A 24,318-nucleotide genomic window follows, 5' to 3' on the forward strand; every position below is an offset into this window, starting at 1 on the left:
GCGTGTAATTTTTAACTGATATTCGTTTTTTGTGTGAATATCTCCTTCAGGAATCTCATGAAAAATAGTGATTACTGACAGTACAGGATTTGAGAATTTGAGGAACTTTGGCTATTAGAGTGACCAACTTCCCTTGTTTGTCTGTGAGTGAGGGGGTTTCCTGGGACACACAACTTTTAGTAGTAAACCAGGAAAGTCCCTGATAAGCTAGGATGAGTTGATCACCCTGGCTGAAAAGCCATCTAAAGGCCAATACACCCCACATGTAATTTAACTCCTACTGGCTGTGTGACCTTGGCTATGTTGCCAAACCTCCCTGAGCCTTAAATTACTCACCAGGAGAAGGGTGAGTATTTTCTGCATATTAAATTAGATGAAGTTAAATTCCTTGGCATATTTTCTGGTCCATAGTAGACTCTCTATTGTTACATGTTTCCATTTTATTTTCTCACTTATGTTGGTACAGCAAAATAAAAAATGATATTCTGAAAAGAAAACACAAAATAGGAAGAATTGAATTCCTTTTCTGGGTGGAGGAATTGGAGACGTTTCCTGAGCCCCCTTTTCTTTGAGCTTTCTCCCCCAGTGTGAAGCAGCATCAGGAATGAACAATGGAATAGTGAATGTACTCCATTCCTGGAATAAAACAGGGGTCATACATCTGCAGGGGCCACATGGGGACCATGAATGAAAGAAGAGGGATAAATGGACTTGTGGCAAGCTGGTTGCAAATGCAGCAGGCAAACACTCAGCCTCAACAGATTGTGGCCATGTAAGAAGAGCCCAGTGTGCCAGATCTTACAAGTTTTTCTTGCAAGAAGCCGTATGATTTTTCAAATGTTAAATATACTGATTTGAATGTGTTGACATCAAACCTAAAACTTTTTAAAAAGACGTATAAGCCAATCAAAACATTCTATGGGCCATTAATCTTTTGTCAAGTTGTTTGACTGGGTAAAAGAGTGAAACTGGATGTCACGGGTCAACCAGAGAATGTTTATTCTACTAAGATGGAATAATTGTGATAAAAGAAAACCAAAGTAATTCAATAATGACAAAAAACAAAAGGACAGGAAGTTTCTCGGTTTTGAATTTGTGTTATCTTGTATATCTGACAACTTGACTGAACCTGTGGAGTTGCAAAATTATAAAGGTAGAACCTGCTAGCAAAGCTCCATGAAATGCTTGCAAGCATTAGCTGACAGGTTTCAAAACAGTATGAATATTAGTCATCACAGATATTCCTGCCAAAAAGGGTAGTGTGTTAGAACATCTGCAGCACACATAAATACCCTCTGCTAAGTTAAACTCAGAGAGGAAATAAGCTTCAAAAGTTGCACAAAGCAAAGATGCTGAAACAGCAGAGTTTTGTATTAAGGGGTTGATAGACTTACTCTCACGGTGAAACCGTTTGTTGAGGAGGTAGTTAGCTCCCAATAATATTACATGCTTGACCTTTAGCTTTTAGTGACAAAAATTGTTTCAGGACGCATTTGGGCTCAGCCTACTCAATAAGAAATCACATTGTATAAATTGAGTATTAATTCTGTCAAAATGGGGATCATAAGTGATTAATACTCCTAAATTACAATGATATGGTAAAATGAAAAAAAAAAATCACTTAACCCCAGGATATACCCAAATGTGTTACAGGATCAAGTGTTAAACGCAAGCAGGTCATAAGAAAAAGAAAGAAAAGGAAAAAAAGAGCTGCAGAACCCATGGTATTATCTTGAACTATTTTAAAGTAGAAAAATATGAAATCAGACGGAAGCAACCTGCCACATGGAAGATGATCTGAAGAATCATCACTCTTATGGTCAGAATCCTATGAATATGGAGCTTTCATTTCTGGTGGCAGAACCATTTCTCAGTGAGCAACATTGTTTTGCCACAGGACAGAGGAGGTTGTGATCTATTGCAGATTTCTGTGGGTGCTGGATGCCTAGACCAGGAACCCTACAAAGAGAAATCCATGCATGCGGCATTGCTGAGGATGGTTGTGTGAGTTTCTCTTTCAAAGTTATGTGTTTTTGTTTTTTTTTTGTCTCAACATATCCAAACAGTACAGTGGTAGAGATGGGGATGAAATTTTATTTGTCTTTTGCTTTCATTGTTTTCTCTTGTTAAAAGAAAAACAATTGATTTAGAGTTTAAATGCTGCTCTGCAACTTTCAAGTATATAAAGCCAAACAGAGTCATATACTAAATCCTTTCTTGCTTCTCAACTAAAAAAAAAAAAAAAATCCTGTGAAATCACTTTAGGTTTGCTTAAACAATGTATAGTCATGATGTGAGAGCATAAGAAACCCTATGCCTTAAGTGAATCCCATTGTGAGATACTTGAGCTATGAGGCGGAAGTTTCAGGCTAAGCAGTGTAATATCTTTTCAGGAGGCTAATATGCTGATCCGTTTAGAGCACAGAGGCTGATTGATAACTGTGCTATCAATCCCCATCACTTCGGCAAGTTTTGGTTAGAGAGGAAAGATCTTGCATTTAGGTTAAGTTGAGTCAGGAATTGGCTTTTTGAACTTAGAAAACCTTGCTAGTGTAAGCCTACCTTTATAATTATTAATCTACAGTTCATATTTATGCAGCTTAAGAAGACTTGTTTGGAACAATAAGACCATGATTCAAGATCTTAGAATGATTGCTTGCAGATTTGTCCAGTATGAAAGATATTTTCATGAGATGAATCATTTAAAGACATTAAGAGTCAGTGATGAAACCGCACACTCCGGAGTTTGAAAAGAGACAGGGCTGCTTTAAGAGAGAAACAGGAAGTTGTAACTAGAAGCCATCCGAATACTAAGCCAGGGCAGAATGCTTGTGAAGTAGCAACTACAGTGGCAGTGTTTCTTCTGAAATTCTCAGGCAGTCAGACTGTCTTAGGCAAATCTTGATAAAATAGCCCTTATCCAGGTTTTTATCTAAGGAATCCCAAGAAGACTGGAGAATGGAGAGACAGTCAAGGGTTATGTCAGAAAAGGATGAGTATCAGTTTCAACATCAGGGAGCGGTGGAGCTGCTTGTCTTCAATTTTTTGCTCATCCTTACCATTTTGACAATCTGGTTATTTAAAAATCACCGATTCCGCTTCTTGCATGAAACTGGAGGAGCAATGGTGTATGGTGAGTGCATAAATTGTGAGATTGATGTGAAACTTGTTGCTTGAGCGTAATTAGAGACTTGTGCTCAGATAGCAAAGTACCGAAACTGGAGAAAATGTGCTGATTGAAATGTCATTAGTTTGATGAAAGGTGCTGCAGCGTAATGAATGCTAATCTCTTTACAGACAAGCCGCCGAAATTTGCCATGTCACGAGAGCAAATGTCATAGTCATGTTTTCACACGGCACATAATGCAAGTCTGTTGACAGACGCCGGTCCATTGTCATGTGGGGAGTCGAGGGCGAGCTGTTTGTTTTTATAATGATGTTGGGAAGTGATGGCTCTGCAGTCACAAAGAGCAGGCTTCTCTCACTGGCTGCACCGATGAACATTACAAAGTTCTAGAAAAAACATCACTTCAAAATGTCTGGAGTAAATCCTCTTATATCAACTAATTTCAAGAAGAAATTAACCCCACCCCTCTTAGGAGAATATTGTGTCCAAGTCCTTTTTATTTATATGAACAATGTTTAATTTTCTTATAATAAAAAGTTATAAATAAATGAGAGTTCCTTTATGCAGTACTTTTTACTTCTTAGCCTGATTTCAGATGTTCTAATTTATAATTATCGTTGCTAGTGTTATTTGTTATGTATCTTATTTATTTATTGGAGGCCAAGGTGTGGAAAAATATTTAACACCTACAGTATTGCTCTTTCTGGGCAACTTACCGTATTATTCCTTTCAGAAAGTTTAATAAAGTCTGACAGAGATTATCTAGTCTGTACTCTCGTCTTTTAAAGTAAAATGAAAGACACCAGTTTTTACTGGTGTTACTAATGAAATAGTTTACTTCACTGCTCTTGTCCCAGCCTGATGATGGATAGGAAGTTTGAACACAATGGCAACAGACAAGGCATTGCTATAATTTATAGCAAATAACATACTTTTATATTTGGATGTTTCCTCATTTTGGAAATCCTGAAACCGTTTCCTAAACCTGAGTTCAGGGTACAGATCAATGCACATTGTATATGCTAATCCTGTGATGTCCTGATATTAACAGTGTATAGTCGTGATTTGAGAACATAAGGAATCCTAAGCCTTAAGTGGATCCCACTGTGAGATACTTGAGCTATAAGGCGGAAGTTTCAGGCTCAGGAGGCTGATATGCTGATCCATTCAGAGCACAGAGTTAAATTCCTTGGTATTGAGGGTCTTTTAAAAAATTTTGCTGGGAGGGGGGAGGGATAGCATTCGGAGATATATCTAATGTGAAATGACGAGTTAATGGGTGCAGCACACCAACATGGCACATGTATACATATGTAACTAACCTGCACGTTGTGCACATGTACCCTAAAACTTGAAGTATAATAAAAAAAGAAAAAAAAAACCCAAATGCAAAAATAAAATAAAATAAAAATTTTTTTGCTGTATTGTTTTATTTATTTTTTAAAATTTAGTGGAGACAGGGTCTCACTATGTTGCCCACGCTGGTCTCCAACTCCTGGCCTAAAGAGATCCTCTGACCTTGGCCTCCCAAAATGCTGGCATTACGGGCATGAGCCACCATTCCCAGCCAGTATTGAGGGTCTTAACGGACACAAGAAAACTCTCATTTAAGAGAAAAAAAAAATCACAATCAGGTGGGAGAGAAATAGCCAGACAAAAAGGAAGTGATGCCATCAGATGTGAAGCCCTAGGTTCCTGTCATTTGCCTATCTCCATCATGAACAGAATTTTTCTCTCGACTTGACTAATAAGTAATCTGCAAGGATATGGAATAGAATCTGAGAAGCCAGAAACAATGTAATTCTTGATATCATATTAAAGGGACATATGTGCTTTAGCAAAACAACCCAGATTTAATAGATTGCCAACCTTTATTAGAGGGAAAGAGTTCTTCCCATCGCTGAATTTGATTGAACTATGACTTATTTACCAAGTTCAATGGTGGGGATATTGTTTTTGTGAAAGTTTTGATAACCTACTAAAATTCAGTCATATTTTGCATTCACAGTACATATAGTAACTCTTACTTTTGAACCTGAAAAATTCCATATTACCTTTAATCCTGAAAAACTCTCTGAAATATTTTTAAATTGTGCTTGAAATCATAAAATAATGGTTCATTGACCACTACCTATTGAGGTAGCATTTCTCTAAATTGCTGTTCTTAAGGCAGATAAGGCTTAAAGTTTATGAGTGGACTTAAGTTGGGTTCTCTGATTCCTATTCTTCTTTCATGAGGTTTTTAATGTAGAAGTTATTGAAAGCAAATTCTGAACCAGTGCAATGTAAAAGGATTATAAAAATTATGAAGATATGCATATATATGTATTCTATTACTAGAAATTTTGAGTATCTTTCAGTTATCTTGAACTGTATAAATCAATGAAAATACATATTTTAGTGATGTTAACTTTTTCTTGGCATAGAATCATAATTGTTAGGATGTCAGAGAATTTTAGAGGTTATCTTCTCCATCCCCTCTATTTTACAGAGGCAGAAGCTGAATCCCAGAGAAGTGAAGGGACTTTCCAAAACTGAATAGCCACTCATGGCTGGTCCATGTGCTTTCACTCATCCGCATGTCTTACTAAGGTTCACGTTCACCTGAAAGAACTCTCCCTGTGTTTTCTGAAAGTACTCCATATGGGTGGCATTCATGACTTGTCACATTTCTTCTTCAGGGATGTCCTAAATGTTATATCTTAAATGCTTATTGGGAACTTTCTATCAGTAATGTAATAAAATAGTCTGAAACTACACCAGAGGAACACGATGGGATACTCTAGTAAGCACTTTTTAATGATAGGGGAAAGGAGATGCCAAGGGAATTAATTGTCTAACAGCTATAAATGAACTTGGAATCATAGGCGGGGAAGGAGACTTAAAGATCATAAATCCAGCATTCTCATTTTGCAGACAAACAAATGAAGACTTAGATAAAAGTCATGTAATTAGTTATCTGTTGAGGTGGGATTCAACCTCCATCTCTTTACTAAGAGATGCTAAGATACTTAAAAATAAGTAAATTATTGCAGTAATTTTCCTGGAGAAAGGATGTGTCTGTGGGATCTAGATGCATCCTCGTACAGTTAAGCTTTCGGGATTAGCCAGATTCTCTTCTCCAGGAGGTCTAAAAGAGTGAATTTCAGCATCCCACATTGTACAATCCCCTTTTCCATTAAAGGATTAAACTCATAGCTTTTGCAAGAGCAGGGGGGCATGGTGACAACTAATGGGGAAGAAAAGAAACAAAACTATGTTTAAAACTTAAGCTTTTTGAGCTATGATTGTGCCACTTCACTCCAGCCTTCACTCGAGCCTAGGTGACACAGTGAGACTGTGTCTCAAAGAAAGAAGGAAAGAAAGAGAGAAAGAGAAAGAAAGAAAGTTAAACTTTTAAAATTTCTTATTCTTAAGGAAGTGAACATTTGAGAGTAGACTGTAATAGTCATCTCCATGCTACAGACACATAGGCATGTAATGAAATATATTGTTCAGATTTAGTGGACCTGCACCTAATGCTTATCAATGAATTTGGCTAGCAACTCCCCTACTCCACTGAGTACTGTTCTTGCTCTCACTATTTGTATAATGTATTACTTGTCCTGTATCAAGAATGATAAATGTTTTTCCCCAGCATCAAATTTCCTATAACACTTCAGTCTATTCTGCCATCTGCTTTTCTGCCTGTATTCCTTTGACATGTGTCAAATGTTCTTTAGAAGACTCAATAGATATTGAGTCTATTTTATCAATGTACCTGAGAGTCCAATTTAAAAATTCTAGAGAACAGAGGCTTAGAAAATAAGCAGTTTAAAAAATGCAGAGAAAAGTGATCAAGCAGAATGTTTAATGTTCTTTTATATTTATTGTTGGAAATAATTTTCAAGTTGTTAACCTTAAAATATCATATGAATACTTGTAGAGACCAAGAAAAATTGTGTAGCATTTGGCTAGGCTCTGTGTCAATCAGAGATTCATATGATCCTCCAAATAGCATAAATAATCCATTATATAAAAAAGTTTTTTCTTGTTATTAAGGGTCATAGGAAGCTTATAAAAATTAGTGGCAGCTTTATAACCATATTTTTGCTTCACCAGGGACAGTAATGGGTAATCTATTATGATATTCGATGGTTCTCATTTCAAAATTGAAGGATTAGAATCCGTAACTGGTTTAAAATATAAGCCATAATGATATTCATTTCAATTGGACTGGAAGCATAAATGACAATTAGCGGTTAAAATATTGATTGACAGCAGCTGGTGCACTTAGTACCACTCAGGGCCTGTATCCCCTGTTCAGTGCTCATAAAAGAAATTCGCTCCTTGCTCCCTGACAACAATAACAATTCCATTATATATCACTGGGGGCTGCCATACTTTACAGCACATTTATAATCCTGTGCATTTGAGGGACGGAGCAATTTAAACCTCTTAGAATTCTGCCTTTGACTTCCTGGCCTTCCCATAGAAGTTAGTCTCTGAATTCATGTAAAAATTGTGGCCACTGTTTAGTGGGCACATAACAAATTTCAAGGCACAAAGTTTACATTTTGAATTCATTAAACTATATCATATTAAAGAGTTTTCTGATTCTTTAGCAATGTGCTTAACAGTTAAATAGGACCAATTTAATTCAACAGCAAGTTTTTCAAGATTTAAAGAAAATACAATTACATAGTGAATTATCAAGGTTTGAAAAATTATCTTTCCTGAAAAATCTTCTGCAGGCATTAATTTCTTCCTAGCACTCCCTGCAGTTTCCTCAGGATTAAATTGGGTTGTTGGACATGTTGGCTACACCCTCCTGATCCATTTTACCCTCCTCCAGGACAGCCCAGCCTCCCTGACTGCCAGGCCTATGGGAGATGCTTCCTACTACTTCCCCGCCGTTCCCGCTGGCTGAAGGTCCTTCCAAGGCTCTACTTATTCCACTGTGGCATGTTCTATAGAGAAAATATTGATGTGCTCCCCTGGAGATTTAAGTTTCTTAATCTTGATGATTTTTTTTTTCAGTAGCTAGATGCATTATTTTGGGCAAGTGATGTTACATCTGGCCTTATTTTTCTCATCTATAAAATGGGGAAGAAAGGAACAGATATCGCATGTCTCCCTTCCAGCTGCAAAAGTCCTTCAAAATTCAGGCCAAGACTGAGTTCAACCATCAGGCATCTTTCAGCCACTCCAGCCCAAACCAGAAGCTTTCCTTCCAGAACATGGCAGCCTATAATGATATCCAGTCTGTTCTCTCAGACAAGATTTTAGTTAGTGTTATTTCAGCACTGTTAGTACTTCCTGCTTCTGCTCTGACTTTGCAAGGAGTGCTCAGTATATTCTGTTGAATTCCTGTCAGAAAGGTGAGAACAAGTTAATAGTGAGGACTGGCTATGCATTCCACAGTTTGCAGAAGCATTTTTTATGAAAACAAGAATAGCTCTGGTTTAATGTGAAGGGATCTGCAGGAAAGGTCATCAGGGACAGGAGCTCAGCATACTAAACTTCTTCTCCCTTTTGGTGTAAAAAAACTTGATTTTTAAGGAACTTCAAAGAGTTGTGCAATGTTTTCCATGTGTTAATACATTTGCCAGAGACAGGTAAAATAATGGAAGAATGAAAGGCATACTGCACTCTGTATGTTTTTTGTTTGTTTGTTTTTTCTTTTTTTTTTTTTTTTTGAGACAGAGTCTCTCTCTGTCACCCAGACTAGAGTACAGTGGCGCGATCTCGGCTCACTGCCAGCTCCGCCTCCCGGGTTCACACCATTCTCCTGCCTCAGCCTCCCGAGTAGCAGGGACTACAGGCGCCCACCACCACGCCCGGCTAATTTTTTTGTGTTTTTAGTAGAGATGGGGTTTCACTGTGTTAGCCAGGATGGTCTCAATCTCCTGACCTCGTGATCCGTCGGCCTCAGCCTCCCAAAGTGCTGGGATTACAGGCGTGAGCCACCGCACCCGGCCCACACTCTGTATGTTTTTAAAAGTTGATTTTAAGAAAATAGCCGGGCCAGGCATGATGGCTTACTCCTGTAATCCCAGCACTTTGGGAGGCCAAGGCGAGTGGATCACCTGAGGTCAGGAGTTCGAGAGCAGCCTGACCAACATGGTGAAACTCTGTCTTTACTAAAAAATACAAAAATTAGCCGGGTATAGTGGCGGGTGCCTGTAATCCAAGCTACTCGGGAGGCTGAGGCAGGAGAATTGCTTGAACTCGGGATGTGGAGGTTGCAGTAAGCCGAGATTGCACCATTGCACTCCAACCTAGGTGACAGAGGAAGACGCCGTATCAAAAAAAGAAAAAAGAAAAAAAAAAAAGAAAAGAGCCTCTATATTTTGAATAAATAAACTAAATAAATGAATAAACTATATTCTGAATCTCAAAGAAGCTATAGATGAAACTTTACTGCAAACTACTGTGGTGCCTCGAAGAAATCCCTCCTCAGTGTTTGAAAGGCTAACGAATGTGCATATCAAGAAAATAGATTTATGATTCAAATTATTTATGTAGATATCATATACAGTCTAAATTGAATTAATGTTATATAGTTAATGAAGTGGGGATATGGAGAACTGATGTTTACTAAACATCTAAAATAGATGTTTGGTTAAACATCTATTATGTCAAAAAGTTGATATACAAAAATAAAAATAGCTAACACAAATAGCATTCCTGATATAAACTATGCTGTTATAAGCACTTTACATATATTAACACATTTAATCCTCACAACAACCATTTTTTAGGTAGGAAAACTGAGGTACTAAAATATTAAGTAACTTACCCGAAGTTGCACATCTACTAAATGCCAGGGCCTGGTCTCAAACCTTAGCAGTTTGGCTTCATGTGGTCATCCGCTATCTTAAACGTGGGTGTGTTTGTGTGTGTGTATGTGTGTGTGTGTGTGTGTAGGGGGCGTGTTATCATTTTCATATTACAGATGAGGAAACCAACACTGAGAGAGAGAAAGTAACTTGCTGATAATCAACAGGGCTGTACTCAAATTCAGGACTATATAACCTCTGTTCTTTCACCTCTATCGCTTATGTAGTCCTAGAATAATTGCTGTTTTTTAATTAACTGTTTGCTCTGTGCCAGATGATGGTACCTTAGGAAGTTTACAGAAGAGAGGTAGAGATTGAGATATGTAACGATATACATTATCACTAATCCTCACAACAGCCATGCTAAACGGGCAAGATCATCTTTAGTTTGCATATAAGGAAACAGAAACTCGGAAAACTTATGACTTAACCAACTCTGCCCAGAATAATTGGCAAGAACACTCTTTTGAAAGCGAGCACTCTCAAACTCTGGCTGCAGTTGTTCTCTCGTCCAAGTCTGCTCTTGATATGTAACTGTCCCATGAATTCAGAGTAGGGAATGATTGAGGGTAAAAGTAGTTAAGTTTCTCCTTGAAGCCTCAGAAATATTCCACTGTCTGTAGCAAAAAATCCACTGTGGGAAACAGAATGGGAGCAATACTACGAAAATCCATCCATATTAAGTAGCTGGAGTTGAAATATTCCAAGCCTACCTGGAAACATTGTCCCAGCTTGAGGGATAGTCATGTTGCAAGTTCATGGTCTTTCTGGTTTTAAACACCTATGGTTGAAACAATGGGTGGGACAGGTACTACAAATAGTTTGAGAAGGGACTGTGAATTTATATGAATCGTGCAAAATAAGCTTTCATCATTATGTTGGTTAATTCTTTGGAAGATACTGAAGGTAGAACCATTAACTATGCTTCTGGGTTTTCCAAGCTCTGAAATCTGTGTGCATGAGTCCAAGATGGTATGGGTTTTGATGGAATTTCAAGACTGTGAGAACTCATGTTGGTAGGAACTACTGTCTTATAGGGCAATGCTTCTCAGTGTGTTTCCTGACCAGCACCATCAGCAGCACCGGAGAACTTGTTAGAAATGCAAATATGTAGTTGGCAGCCCAGACCTAGGGAATCAGAAACTCTGGGGTGGGTGGGGCCCAGCAAACTGTGTTTTAACAAACTTTCCAGGAGGTTCTGATGCATCGAAGTTTGAGAACTACTTTGCTAGGAAAATAAACTTGAAATATAGTTCCTAGTTTCATTTCCTCTGTTTTCTCTTATTTCTTTCTTATCCCATTACTCTCCTATGGTGAAAGGGGGAGGGTTGGAAGACCATCTCCCTTTACTAAAGAGTCCTTCTTTCACTGTCTATAACACTTTGTAATGTCTCCACCTCTGGTTTGAGAAAAAAATAAATTGTGTTGTATAAACATTACAAAATAAGAAACCATTTGTTTATTCAGTATACATCTAGTTAGACATCTCTATTTCTATGTTTCTTCTGTCAACTTCCTAAGATGATTGCAAGGAAGGATGTTAGCTATATAGAAGCTGATGGCTGAGACAGTTTCTAAAGAAAAGTTATCTATTATCCTGTTAGAAATCCCAGAGTTTTGTGAAGTGTGTACATTGTGTATATGTGTATGTGTGTGTTTGTATGTGGTTGCATGTGTGTTGTGTCTATGTATGTGCATGTATGTTTACATACATGTTATATGTGTGTGCATGTGTGCACTTGTGATGTGTGTGTGTATGTTGTTTGTTGGGAACCAAGGATGGATTGTGGACATTAGACACCCCACTCTGATGGAAGATCCGATGGTTGGGACTTTCTGGCAGTTTTCATATGACCCTATCCTGTGAGAAGAGGGAAACTTTGAACAAGGCATCACAAGGTGAGTTAGCTTCATGGACTACTTTCCACTTGAATTTAATGAGGTTTTCTTAATTGGTAGGTGTCCCAGACCTGTTCTGAAATCATTCTGGGACTCTTCACCAAAAGAAGTTGATGGTGAGCTAGCACAGAGCAATAAATTGTGACTTTTTAGCAAGACCTATACTTTCTTTAGTTTTTTTAATTTAAAAGGTTGGTGGGAGAACAGAGAAAGAACAAACTCCCCCACCAAAAACAGAAGGCATTATATGTTGTTACTACATTATATGTTTTTACTTTTTGTTCCATCCCTGACTAATCTCAGAGCAAAACTAAATTGCTAAAAAGGAAAACATTAGGAAATGCATTTAGATATTTGAAGTTCAAACCCATATTATCTCTCTAAATTCGTGTTCTAAAAGAGACTTTTATAAAATGGGAAGGGATAAATATCAAATAAAAAGTTAAAAATTTTGTAGATGCAGTTAAAATCTGATCTTTGTGAATACTATCTTACAGTTAAATGTTGTTCACTGATTTGGTTTCCTTAAATTATTTTTCAGACTATTTCCTTCTTCTTTATGCTCACATTCGAATCCCTAGTTCATAATTTTTTAATCTGAGTGACTGAAATAATAATGTCACAGATTCCCTGCCTTAAAGTCTTGCATTCTACAAAGTTCTAATGATGGTAAAGAACATTCTTCCTTGAGCGTTATTCCTTTCATCTTGGAATTCCTCCACTCAGATGTTCTAAATTGTCCCTTATGTAAATATAAACTAAATATGATGTTAACTTCCTCTCCATGCCCTCTCTGTCCCTCAATTCTCTTTTCTGTTGTCAAATAATTATCTCCAAATGCTGTTTCCTCTGCTCTAAAACAGAGCAAATCTGCCTCCCAACAAGGAACTTGCTCGGTTCTTCCTCAAGACCACCTTGCAGACCACCTTGCCAAACCCCTCTCCCTCCTGAACACTCTCCAGTCCTCTGCTGTGCCAAGGCCCTTTGCCTGCACTGCCCTAAGGGCCCATCCCAAACTGCTTGATGTGCGTCATTGACACTGGGCTCCTTGATTTCTGTATACCTCTCCCTAAAACAACATGTCCTCTTCTCTACTTGGTGAACTCTTACACATCCTTGAGAACCTCTTCTATTAAGTTTTTCCAATACTGTAGGGGATGGGATTAATTGGTCTTTTCTTTAGGGTCCCTTAAAACTGTGTACATTGCTTTGTGACAGGAAAACCAATGGCTTTTCTATCTGTTAAGATGCATTCAGTTGCAAGTAACAGAAACCCTGACAGAAACAGAATTAAGCAATAAAGACATTTATTATCTCCCATAACTGGAAGTCCAGGGAAGAGTAGTCTTCAACTCTATTTGATTCAGCACCTACTTTTGTCGTCAAAAACCAAGGTTCTTTCCTTTTCTCTGTACTGCTACCTTCAGTGCTGACTTCAACATCAGGCTGGCAGTGAAGTGGCTATGCCAGTGCCTGGTGTCCTAACCAGGCCCATTAATATACTGGAAAAGAAGAGAGCTTATCTCTTCTGTGTCTCTCTTGTAGGATGTGAAAACCTTTCTAAGAAGCTCCCTAGCAAATTCCCTTCACTTCTTATTGACAGGAATAGGGTCATATACCCATTCCAGAACCAGTTATCAGCAGGGAGAGTGAGAACATCCCCAGAGCTGGAGTGAGTTCAACTTCCCCTGAGCATATGGCTATGTGTGGAGGGGTGGACAGCAAATAAACCAGGGCTTTGTGGGGTAAACAAGGATAGACATTGGGCTGGCAATCAATAGGACCTGAGATACTTACCAGGCTGAAATATGATATTATATAATATTACATAGTTTGAAGCTATATCTTCTTATTTTAGAGAATTGGCGATGCCTCATTAATCTAGATTATTCTTGGTAGCCACTCAATGCAGTGAGAGTGAAAGAACTGCAAAACTCAGTTCTCCTACAATCTTCATGTGTTAACTACATTTGCTTTAGACTCCTAAATTCTTCCAACATCATGTAGCACTTAAATATAGACCTTCGTAACAGTCTAATTAGGCACATGTATATAGTTGTGCTTGCTGCATTGTGCAACTCTGGGGAAGCTCTATTCCTATAGGAATGGAGTCTAAAGTGCTCTGGCTAGAGTTGTGCCAAGCAGCGGGGAACTCTGTATGATGGTGTCTGGACACAATTATAGTGTTGAACACAGCCAAAGAGATTAAAATCTCGTTTAAAATACTTTTGTGTTTTAAAAAACATTCTGAAATCTGCTTTATTTAAGCTTTTTAAAAAGTAAGTCCCTATCTTTTATTTCTCTAAGAAAAGCCACTTTAAGAAAGTGCTTCAGCATCATGTAGAATGACCGTCAATAAGATGCAAGGGAAATTGGTTATGGAATGCAGACTTCATATAAAAAATTTAGTAAATACTTGTTATATCTTATTCTTACTGGAAATTAGGATGGCAGGATTTGGCAGAAGGGAAGGGGCTGGTAGGTTAACATATTTTAATATTTTAAGGGCAAAATCATATTTTATTCATCTTTATAATAACTCCTATAAGTCCTAGAGCAAATGGCCTTAGGTGTCTGCGGCATGAACATGCAATAACGGAGTAGTAGAGTAAGGGACGGGAGTTTTCTCTTATTTTCAATGTGGATAATAAAATGAGAGTCAGTTCAGGAAGACAAGGCTCATCTTTCTAATGTTCCTTGCTTTGAGTACTCCTGAGGCTGTTTCCTCCTTCCTTCTGCCCCCTCTCTTCTTTCTTCTCTCATAAACATCGTGCTATCAACTGTATGCCATGCATGTGCTATATAACAGTTATGTCGGACACTCTGCAAGGACAGGCACATCACAGCATTCGGTGTGATGTTCCTTATTTGTGACACTTTAAAATGTTGGTAACTGATTGACTACATAAATTCAGAGGATCCTTTTCTTCTTGACTCCAGGGAGCTTGTGGACTTGGAGAACGTTGGGCTACAATTCTTCCCAGAGTGCTTGGCTTTTCTAGAGGAAAAGAGATAAAGAATAGCACAGAGCCTCTGCCCTAAACAGTCTCATTGTCTAGTTGGGGAGAAAAGCTAAGATCTGCAAAGCAGCACTGAATAATATGTCTTTCTAAAACTGGTCTCTAAAGTGTGTGGTGCAAACAATAAATGCTGTCAGAATGCAAAGATGAAGGAGTTCAATGAGCACACACTTTATCAGGGTTCCGGTGCCCACAGGTGAGACTTAAGAGGGACATTTTAGGATAGTGAGTGCTTTAGGAATGAAGTCCATTGTCCATGCTTTCTATGGGACTTGTATGCTGTGGAGAGAAGTCAGGGTTCACTAAAGCACAGGTACACTCTGCTGTCACCCTAGGTACCCAGACGCCCAGACTTGAAGAAGCAGGGGGTACATCTAGACTAGAGTTCCTTCCTAGAGAAGGAGATGCCGCCAACTGGCCGGGATCAGATCTCAGAGAAGTGTTGTGTATGCATTAACTGCAACCTGGGGCCAGGGCTGTTTGCACACGGACTGGGTGGGTATCCCTTTGCAGGGGCGGGCTGGCTTCTTTTCTCCTCCAGCAAGAAGCGGCCTGGTTTCATGGTTTACCAACAAGAGTGGTGCTTTTGTGCTGTTCATAAGCTGTGGCAGCCAGTCTCCTCTTTCCTTCTTCTGTGAACAAATGATTTCTACTTTCTTAATCTTGTGTCTTTGTGTGGTATAAAAACAACCCACTCTCATTAACATTTTCTTTCTACTACCAGTCCTACTTTATCTGTCACCTACTCATATACAATATTGTGTCAGTGTACATTAATTCAACACTCCATATTTCTGTCGGCATATGGCAAAACACTGAGTAGATGTTTCACTATAAAAAGCATTATAAGGCTCTATGGGTAAGTAGCCTCTGACAAATAAGGATTTTCCAGCTGCCACTACTGCAGCAAGGGTGCACAAATGAGTGCATGGGTTTTTTAACCAGATGTGCTAGGCGGCTGAGATTTTCCCATTCTCTCTTGCCATCTGGCAAGATGTTGTTTCTTCTCAACCCTTGGGGTTTGGGGAAAAGGAGGTCTGAAGCCTTTTGGCGAGTGTATTAATTTGGGTCCTCCAAGAAGCAGATGCTGGAAAGAGATTCATTGTACAAAAGATTTTCATTCCTTTAGAGAATGTGGGGAGTGAGCATGAGGATGCCAGGACAGTTGTCAGGTTTTGATGCAGGCCCAATCCTGTGAAGAGAGGGAAGGAAGGAAAGCTGGGTAGGAAATCTTTAGGCTGTGGTACAATTCTAAGAAAAGTTGGGCAAGATTAATGACGGGTCCCTGAGCCATGGTTGCCCTTCAGAGGAGTCCCCATCTCCCTGCCTTAGTATCCCTGCTGTGTTCAGTCATCGGCTGGGAGCCTGACCTCAGTGTGAAAGTGGTGATGGATTCCAGAGCACAGAAGCTGAGACCACTGGTCAATTGCCTCCTCAGAGTGGGAGATCTATCTGAGAGGTACATTTTCATGGATATTACATCTGGTCACCTCTGCCACAATGGCAGCAAGCAGCTTCCTCCGTTCACCTCAGTGTGCTTCTTCTCAAAGGATGAGGCCAGAGCTAGTGCAGAGGGATAGTCAGGGCCATTTAGGTTTGGAGGTCTTGTATGAATTTAACCACGCTAGGCACCAGGCCATCACTATTATGACAAAGACTTGCTTTCTCTGCTTGGGAAGTAATAGTGGACACTTCATGTTTATTTCTTGTTGTTTCCTTGAAAGCATTTTATAAAAAAAAAACAAAAAAAACAAAAAAAAAGTAGCTCACCCACTAGGAATTTCAAATGACATTAATATGGATTCTTTCCATTTAGGCCCCATGCAGACAGTATCTTGTGCTTCCCTTCTTTGTAGAAGTAGAAAGAGTAGTAATGGTGTCATTCATGGTACTTGCTGAATAACTTTCAGGAATTAAATCCTTTCTAAGCTAAGTGTGTTGAAAAAATGATGTTCTTATTCAAGCACCCTAAGCCACATAGAGTGTAGATGATCTATCTTCCCTTCTTGCTGCTGACTAGTTTTATTGTCGTCATTCAACACTGAGCATGGAAGATTGCCTACTGTGCTGCGGTGGATCAAGCACTCAGTGAGGGTTACGTATCTATCGCTTATTTTCTCTTGCTCCCAGATATTAGGATACAATTTTTCTAATTACTCTAGAGGAGTCAGCCAAACACTGAAGCAGGAATAATAAAATAAAAATATTCTTGAAAGAAATCTGCTTGCATTCTCATCTCTCACTCTGATTAGTTCTCAACATTGTTGCCAAAGTGATGGTTCTTACGTGAAAGTCTGATTGTTTTACTCCCCTGCCTAAAATCTTTCAATAGTTCTACATTACCATTGAGTTCAAAATCAAAACCTCTCGGCATGAGAGAGGAGCCTCTTTCTGACCTGGCTCTGCCTATGTTCTAGGTCTAGAGTCTCTCTCTGTCTCTCTTTCTCTCTATTTATTCTCTTTTTACACCACTAGTGACTCCCTAAATGCACCAGATTTCTTATGTCTTTCTGTATGTATGCATTGTGTTAGTAAGGTTATCACTAGTGATTTCTTACGCAGTATCCCAACATTCTTCCACTGGTAAGAATCAGCCAGATGCAAGACAATCAGGAAGCACAGCCCCTGGCTGAGCAGCCACTTGCCAATAGCAACTCTACACACAGGGAGAGCATAGATCCTGGTCTACATACAGGGAGAGCAAAGATCCTGGCCTACACACAGGGCGAGCATCCCAGCTGTCTCTGCTCTTACGTGCTGCTACCCATACATGCAAACTGGATCCCATCTCATTCCAATTCAGCTCATCTGGACAAATCTATGTGACCTTTTAAGATTCGTTTCAAGATTTGCGTAATTCGAAGGGCTTCAGAATACCTCCTGTCTACACTCATGTATCACAGAGTGCTTCCCAGCAGTCATAGTATATGTCATGTTTTATTATAATTCTTTGCTCATGACTCTTCACTTATACAAATGAGCTCCTGTAAGACTGGGCCTGTATCCTAATTTTATACCTATAAATGTCTGGTACACAATATGCACCCCAAAAATGTTTTACTAAAGAAATAAAAGGTTATTAGATGACCAGATTCATAAGAGAGGTAAAATCTCCAAAATCAGATGTTTTAAAGAATGAACTCTGGATTATTTATCCCAAAACGCATACATCAGTCCTAATTTTAAATTGACAGACTTTAGGCTTCTGATGTTTCTTTGTTGCTTGTTAATAAATCCACATTTAAAAAGGCCACAGTTATCAGATTGCCATGAGCATCTTAACAGTTTAAAAACTTAAAAGTCAAGGATTGTCACTTTGGTTGAATTGTTTATGAAAAGGAATGAGTATTATTAGAATGCATTTGGCTACAAGTAACCAGAAACTTGATTCAAAATGGAAAAATTAGAGAATGTGTTATACCACATAGCAAGAAGTTTAGAATTAGGGTAGCTCTAGGGCAGGCTGGTTGATCTAGTGGCTCTGTGACGTCCTTCAACACCTAAGTTCTGTCTTCTGCTAGTATCTTAGTCCTACTCTTCTCAGTATATTGTCTGCATTCTTGGACTGGATCTACTTATGGTCACAGATACCTGCCAGCAAAAAAAAAAAAAAAAGAACTATATTGCCTTAGTCGTGTCCTGAGAGAGAGAACAAGAACACCTCTCACCCCAACCATGGGGTGTGACATAATAAAGTCTGATGGGGATAACTGAGATTTGTGCTAATCTGTGGACCAGAAACACTCCCAGGGGAATTCCATCTCTAACTGATGAGATGACTCAGTGTCTGTCACAGAGCAAAGGTTTTCTCGAAGTATTTGGATGGATAGAAGGAGTTAGGTATGTTTTCTCTCCAAAATTGGTAGGTCCACTAGGAAGAAAAAAAATGGGAAGATATGCTGAGTATTCAAGCAATGGTGCTCACTACAAATATTTTAACACTATATTATGTCGAACTGGTATCCATGCAAAAGTGAACACTTTTCTAAACCAGGCAATAACCCAACACTTTCTCCTGTCACTTCTGAAGGTTCCAAATCATATAGGTTTCCAATAGTGGCATTTTAGATTGCCTTCCTCCAGTACCATTATTTATTCTTTTTTTTTTTAGGCCTCATAATGGGACTAATTTTACGATATGCTACAGCACCAACTGATATTGAAAGTGGAACTGTCTATGACTGTATGAAACTAACTTTCAGTCCATCAACTCTGCTGGTTAATATCACTGACCAAGTTTATGAATATAAATACAAAAGAGAAATAAGTCAGCACAACATCAGTCCTCATCAAGGCAATGCTATACTTGAAAAGGTAAGGATCCTGTCTGGTATTATATATTTGTTTTACAGTATAAATAATTGCATCATATTTGAGCCTTCATACTTTATATATAATGCATTCACACACATGTATATGCCTATTTTAACACCACTCTATTGGAGATGTTAATTGACTAAGGAGTGAAACCCTGAGTTATACTCTTATTATAAGCTGAGTTGTCTTTATTTTTTTTTTTCAAGAAGTTAGGAAAGAAAGGTTTTCTTTTTTCTTTTTCTGCAAGCCACAGTTATATTTGGTTAAAAGAAAAAGACATTTATCAACTCTGCCTTTCCTGATACTTGATTCAAGTTTTCACACATGTGCTTTAAGCACCGTTGTATATAATGCCAGCTGAATGTGCAGTTCAAATCTTTCTTAAGCCAAAGGGAAAATGGAGTAGAATAAAAACATTTTCACTTGCAAACCTTGAAACCTAGGATGACTGGCTTTTGGCTACCAACACAAAACACTGGCCAGTTGGCTATGTATAAATACACTGACATGCAGCCAGTCTCAACAGATCGTGACTGTGTCAGTTTGGTTAGGGAATTTTAGGTAGAAAAAAATTGTGAAATGACTCATCTTTTAAAAATAGTTTCATAATTGCAAATTTGTGAACTGCTTCAGTTACTGGAAGGAAAACTTTCTTCTGCTCTCAGGAATCTGGGTCAGAAATCAGGTGAGGTTATCTTTTGTGGTGCCTTGTACACCCTGGATCAGTCTTTGGAATAAATGAATTCCTGTTTAACAAGTGTGTACTAAGAACCAGGATCTCACATCACTTATTTGAGATTTTTTTTCAGGTCAGAGCTGAGAATTTTCTGACATTATGGAAGTCCATTGTTTCACTTTTATCCCATATGTACTTAGTTTTTATGTTAAAACACATCTTTTTTTTCCATTTTAAGAGGTTTGGGGCAGAAGGGGAGGTACTTGGTCTGCCATTTTTCCTCAGTCAAGATGACTAATTTATAATAATTGTTTTCATATTATCTTCCACTAGCACATTTTTAGATTAACTTCCTCCTAGCACTTGGTGAGGGCTCAGGAAAGTCAAACTAATTATAATATTAGCCTAAATCAGACTTGGGAAAGTAAATTGAAGCACAAAAAAAGCAAATTAGATAATGTATTTCTGAACTAAAGAGGAGCAACTTCTAGATCTGCCACTGCTTTTGGATTATCTGTTTTGGATTATCTCTTCCATGTGTTTCTTTTTGTTTATATAATAATAATAAACTATCTCTTTTAAAATAAATATTTTTTAAACTTGTTAGCAACATGGGATTTAAATTAAAATACATTCTTGAGTTTTACACTTTGGATAGTACCTGGACATAAATTATTTCTCTCTTCACTCTCCTACACATTTTTATCTGCATTTCTATACAGCACTATTTCTTCAAACAGGTTGACACCTCTCCTCCCACCAAATGCTGACAATTGTCCTTGTTGCTGTAGCAATTATATTCTTGAACAGGATTGCCAATAAATGCCTGATCAGAAATGTTGTTACTGAGTTATTGACATATTTATTCCTTCATCAGCATCCAGAGCCAAATGTTTGCTTTTGAAAAATTAAGGCAAGAGATGGAGAAAACATCTAAGTTGCTGGAGCCCTCTTGGTGTTTTCAGTGAGTGGATTATGAACTTTGCAAGTTCGGTACATAAAATGGATACTTGACCTTGAGTGGCTGAAGTCATTTCTAGATGAACTTGTCAATCATGGCATCTGGAGATGGGAGCAGGTGACTCAGCAACCTGACTAAGTCCTCCTCTCATTGCTGGTATAGAAAGGGCATCTACTAGCATACTTACTATATTACATGGCTTTAAGGGGAAAAGATTTTGTTTGTAAATACCTGGAGTATGTCACAATACACATTTGTTGCTTATGTGCCAATGCTGGGCGACACTAGTTAATCTGCAAAAGTGAACAACCCGTAGCCTGTCTTCGTTACTGAGAATTCTCATTTGGGAGGCTTATAAGGAGGTAACATTGAGTAATGGTTAAACAAAATTAGGATAGATCTTCCATTGCCCTTCTGTGAGTTTCTTAAGCTCCCTAATCCCTAACTTTCTTATTTGTGAAGTGAGGAGCTTAAAACCTATTCTGCAGGATTGTTTTAATATTCAAATGAGATGATGTGTATAAAGTCCCTGGCTAACATGGGGCCTTTACATTGTACCATTGTTACTACCACTACTACTACTACTAGTACAATTGCCACCGCACCACCACTGCCAATGTCATTGCCACTTCTACTACCTCCAAAAAGAACGCTACCGTTGCTACTATTAGATAATGTTTGAATGCTTAATATATGCCAGGAATTAATAAAATGTGTATTTCTTTTATTAATTTATTTAACATTCATTTGGGGAGATAAGAACAATGTATAATGGATACTTGTATATAATTCAGTCCTAAATTGTATCATATGAATTATGAAGACTGTGAAACTTTACAGATTAGTTGTCATAAATACTTGAGCTTGTTACATAGCCTTCTTGGGGAGATGGCACTTGAGAAGGGCTTTGGGTAGGCAGTAGGGATTGAACTCAGAAAGGCCATCAGGGCAGGGTGGATTGGAAGGTGAGACAGGAGTAAGTGAGTATCCAGGTAAGAATTGAAGAGGGCTTCATGAAAAGCCTGGATGCTTTGGATCAACAGAGCCTGCTTGATTTGTAGGAATAGTGTGAAGAGAAGAGTCTAAGTTTCCAGGACTTTAAGCCTGGATAAAAGAATATGAAGTTCGTAGGGTAAAAGTTTGGGGAGGAAAGAAGACTTGAGGAAGGGGTGGGTGCAAATGCCCTGGATCTGCATATACATATCACCTAATTTAGAGCAAGAAAGAGACCTGACCTCATTAAATTGAACCTCATCATTTTATAGATGGGCAAAACAAGAAATTAAGCACTAAAATCAATTTAAGTCGGTGGTTCCCAAACTGTCTGCACTTTGGAATCACTGGGAAGCTTCAAAACATACTGATGACTGTGCTCTGCCTCTGGGTTTGTGATTTGACTGCTTTAGGGTGTGTCAAGAGTTTTGGAATTTTTAGAAGATCACCAAGGTGATGCAAATGGGCAAATGAGTTAGGGATTTCAGTCCTACTTTGAGTTCAGGTGAAATGGTGAGGAGAGAGATGCTGCTTTTGTTCTTCTTTACTTCAAATCCACTGCTGCAGATCTACCAGCCCATTTTATTTTGTTCACTCGACACAAAAAGAACTTTTTTGCTTCAGGACCTCTGTACCTGTCATTCCTTTCACCTAAAATGGCCTCACATCTACCCTTTGAATATCAGCCTCCTTCACATTACTAGAGTTTTGGCTTGAAATACTGTCTTTTCAGAGAGGGCTTGCCCCTACCATTTTCTCACACTGTATCCTCCCTCCCTTCTCTTCTCTCTCTCTCTCTTTGTGTGTGTATATGTGTGTGTGTGTGTGTGTGTGTGTGTGTGTGTGTGTGTGTGTGTTGGGGGAAGTGCGTACCTGTCTCTTTCTCTCTTATTTCATAGTACTTGACACCATCTGAAATTATACATGTATTTGCTTGCTTTTTGTTTATTAGCATTCTTACATTGCTTATTGTCCACTAGACTGTAAACTTCACAAAGGCAGGGACCATACCTTTTTTACTGACCAATGTATCCCCAAAGCCTATCCTGGTGCCCCATGCCTAATAGCTGCTAAACAATGAATGAATGAATAAATAATTGATGAGTCTGAGATCTTGGCAGAGCACATATGGCTAGAGAAATATGCAGTGTTTAGAAATTATCATTCTTGGAGTTGGTAGAATTGTAGTGTCCTGGATGCTTAATGCTTGTAGACACCTGAGACATTCTTTAATCTTAGCTGTGCATATATGGATAATACATTAATGTCCAGAGAAAATACATGGTGAGTTCAGGGTCCCACTATTGGTTAGAGAAGAGATAGAACTTGGACTATAGCACTTAATTCTGAGACCTGAGTAAATTATTATGCCCCACACTACTGGACAGGCTCTCTGAGAGGCCACATGGACAGAGAAGGGCAGAGAACCTGGGGCTGAGACCTAGGGTGTTTCACAGTTAGACAGGCAGAAGGAGATGACCAGTGCTGGAAAGAGTGCAGGGAGGTCAGAGTTGAGGAAGAAGTCCGGCTCAGCGGAGTCACAGAAGCCATTAGTGTGGCTCCACTGGGTCCTTTTCCTTTGTGATCTATCTTAAAGGGAGTATTTGGCCTTTGTTTCTAAAAGTTACATGATTTGAAAATGGGTTTTCCTCCTAGAAAAATATAGTTTAGTATCTTGGATGAAATTTCTGACTTCAGGATTTGGAGAGGCTGGAATGAATTCTTGTGCTATGTAATGGCCTCTTAGATTTTATAAGAGCACATGTATTTCTGGGATGGTTAGGCATTGACGTGCTTAGAGACAGAACTGGTTTGATGGCTCTGTGAGTTCCTTCCAATAAGAAGGTATAAAACTGGAAAATATAAGAGCTGTTGGCATTTATATAAACAGCAACGTACTGTGATTTTATGCCATGTTTAAGCATATAAAAATTTCAGGAAACACCAGATGCCAAACTTATTTTGTTCATGCTCAACACAGATAAAAGTGTAGAAAAGAAAAAAAAATATTTTCACTTAAAGATTGGTGAAAACAGTATTCTTCTATATGTTATGAGCAGATGATGAACTCAAAACAACCTTCTAAGAGGGTAAAACTAGACCATGTTGCTCTGTATCTATTCAGCCAATGTTTCTACCACCATCTGTCAAATTGTTCTGTGTATACAAGATACTTACAACTGGTTGTAACCCTTTAGGGCCTATATCCTATTACATGATAGCTTTGCAAACATTAATTTGTTATATAATATTTAGGAATACCAAAATATCTACCAAATATTTCTGAATTTTATGTCAATAGGAAGTTCAAAACCTGCTTTTGAAGAGAAGATGATAAAATAGCTTTCTCTCTCATACTTTCATTCATTTATTCTTTCAACACAAATGAACTGAGTCCTATCAATTTCAATTCTGAAATAAGATGTGGTCCCAAGGAGTTTAGTAGTAAATCAGAGAAAAACATAGCATATGAATAAATGAATGAGTAACACTAAAGGCAGGTA

General features: G+C 38.4%; 1 protein-coding gene across 1 annotated transcript in view; it reads left to right on the plus strand.

Moving 5' to 3' along the window:
- The first annotated feature begins 2,766 nt into the window (after positions 1–2,766).
- Positions 2,767–24,318, plus strand: part of SLC9A9 (solute carrier family 9 member A9) — a 593,042-nt gene continuing 571,490 nt past the window's right edge. Inside the window, exons 1-2 of the mRNA XM_058433501.1 lie at positions 2,767–3,133; positions 18,979–19,181. Coding sequence (XP_058289484.1) covers positions 2,959–3,133; positions 18,979–19,181 — 378 coding nt within the window. The 5' untranslated portion in view covers positions 2,767–2,958. The remainder of the gene's footprint in view (positions 3,134–18,978; positions 19,182–24,318) is intronic.

Source organism: Hylobates moloch, unplaced genomic scaffold (genome assembly GCF_009828535.3).
Source record: "Hylobates moloch isolate HMO894 unplaced genomic scaffold, HMol_V3 SCAFFOLD_22, whole genome shotgun sequence".
Lineage (NCBI taxonomy): Eukaryota > Metazoa > Chordata > Mammalia > Primates > Hylobatidae > Hylobates > Hylobates moloch.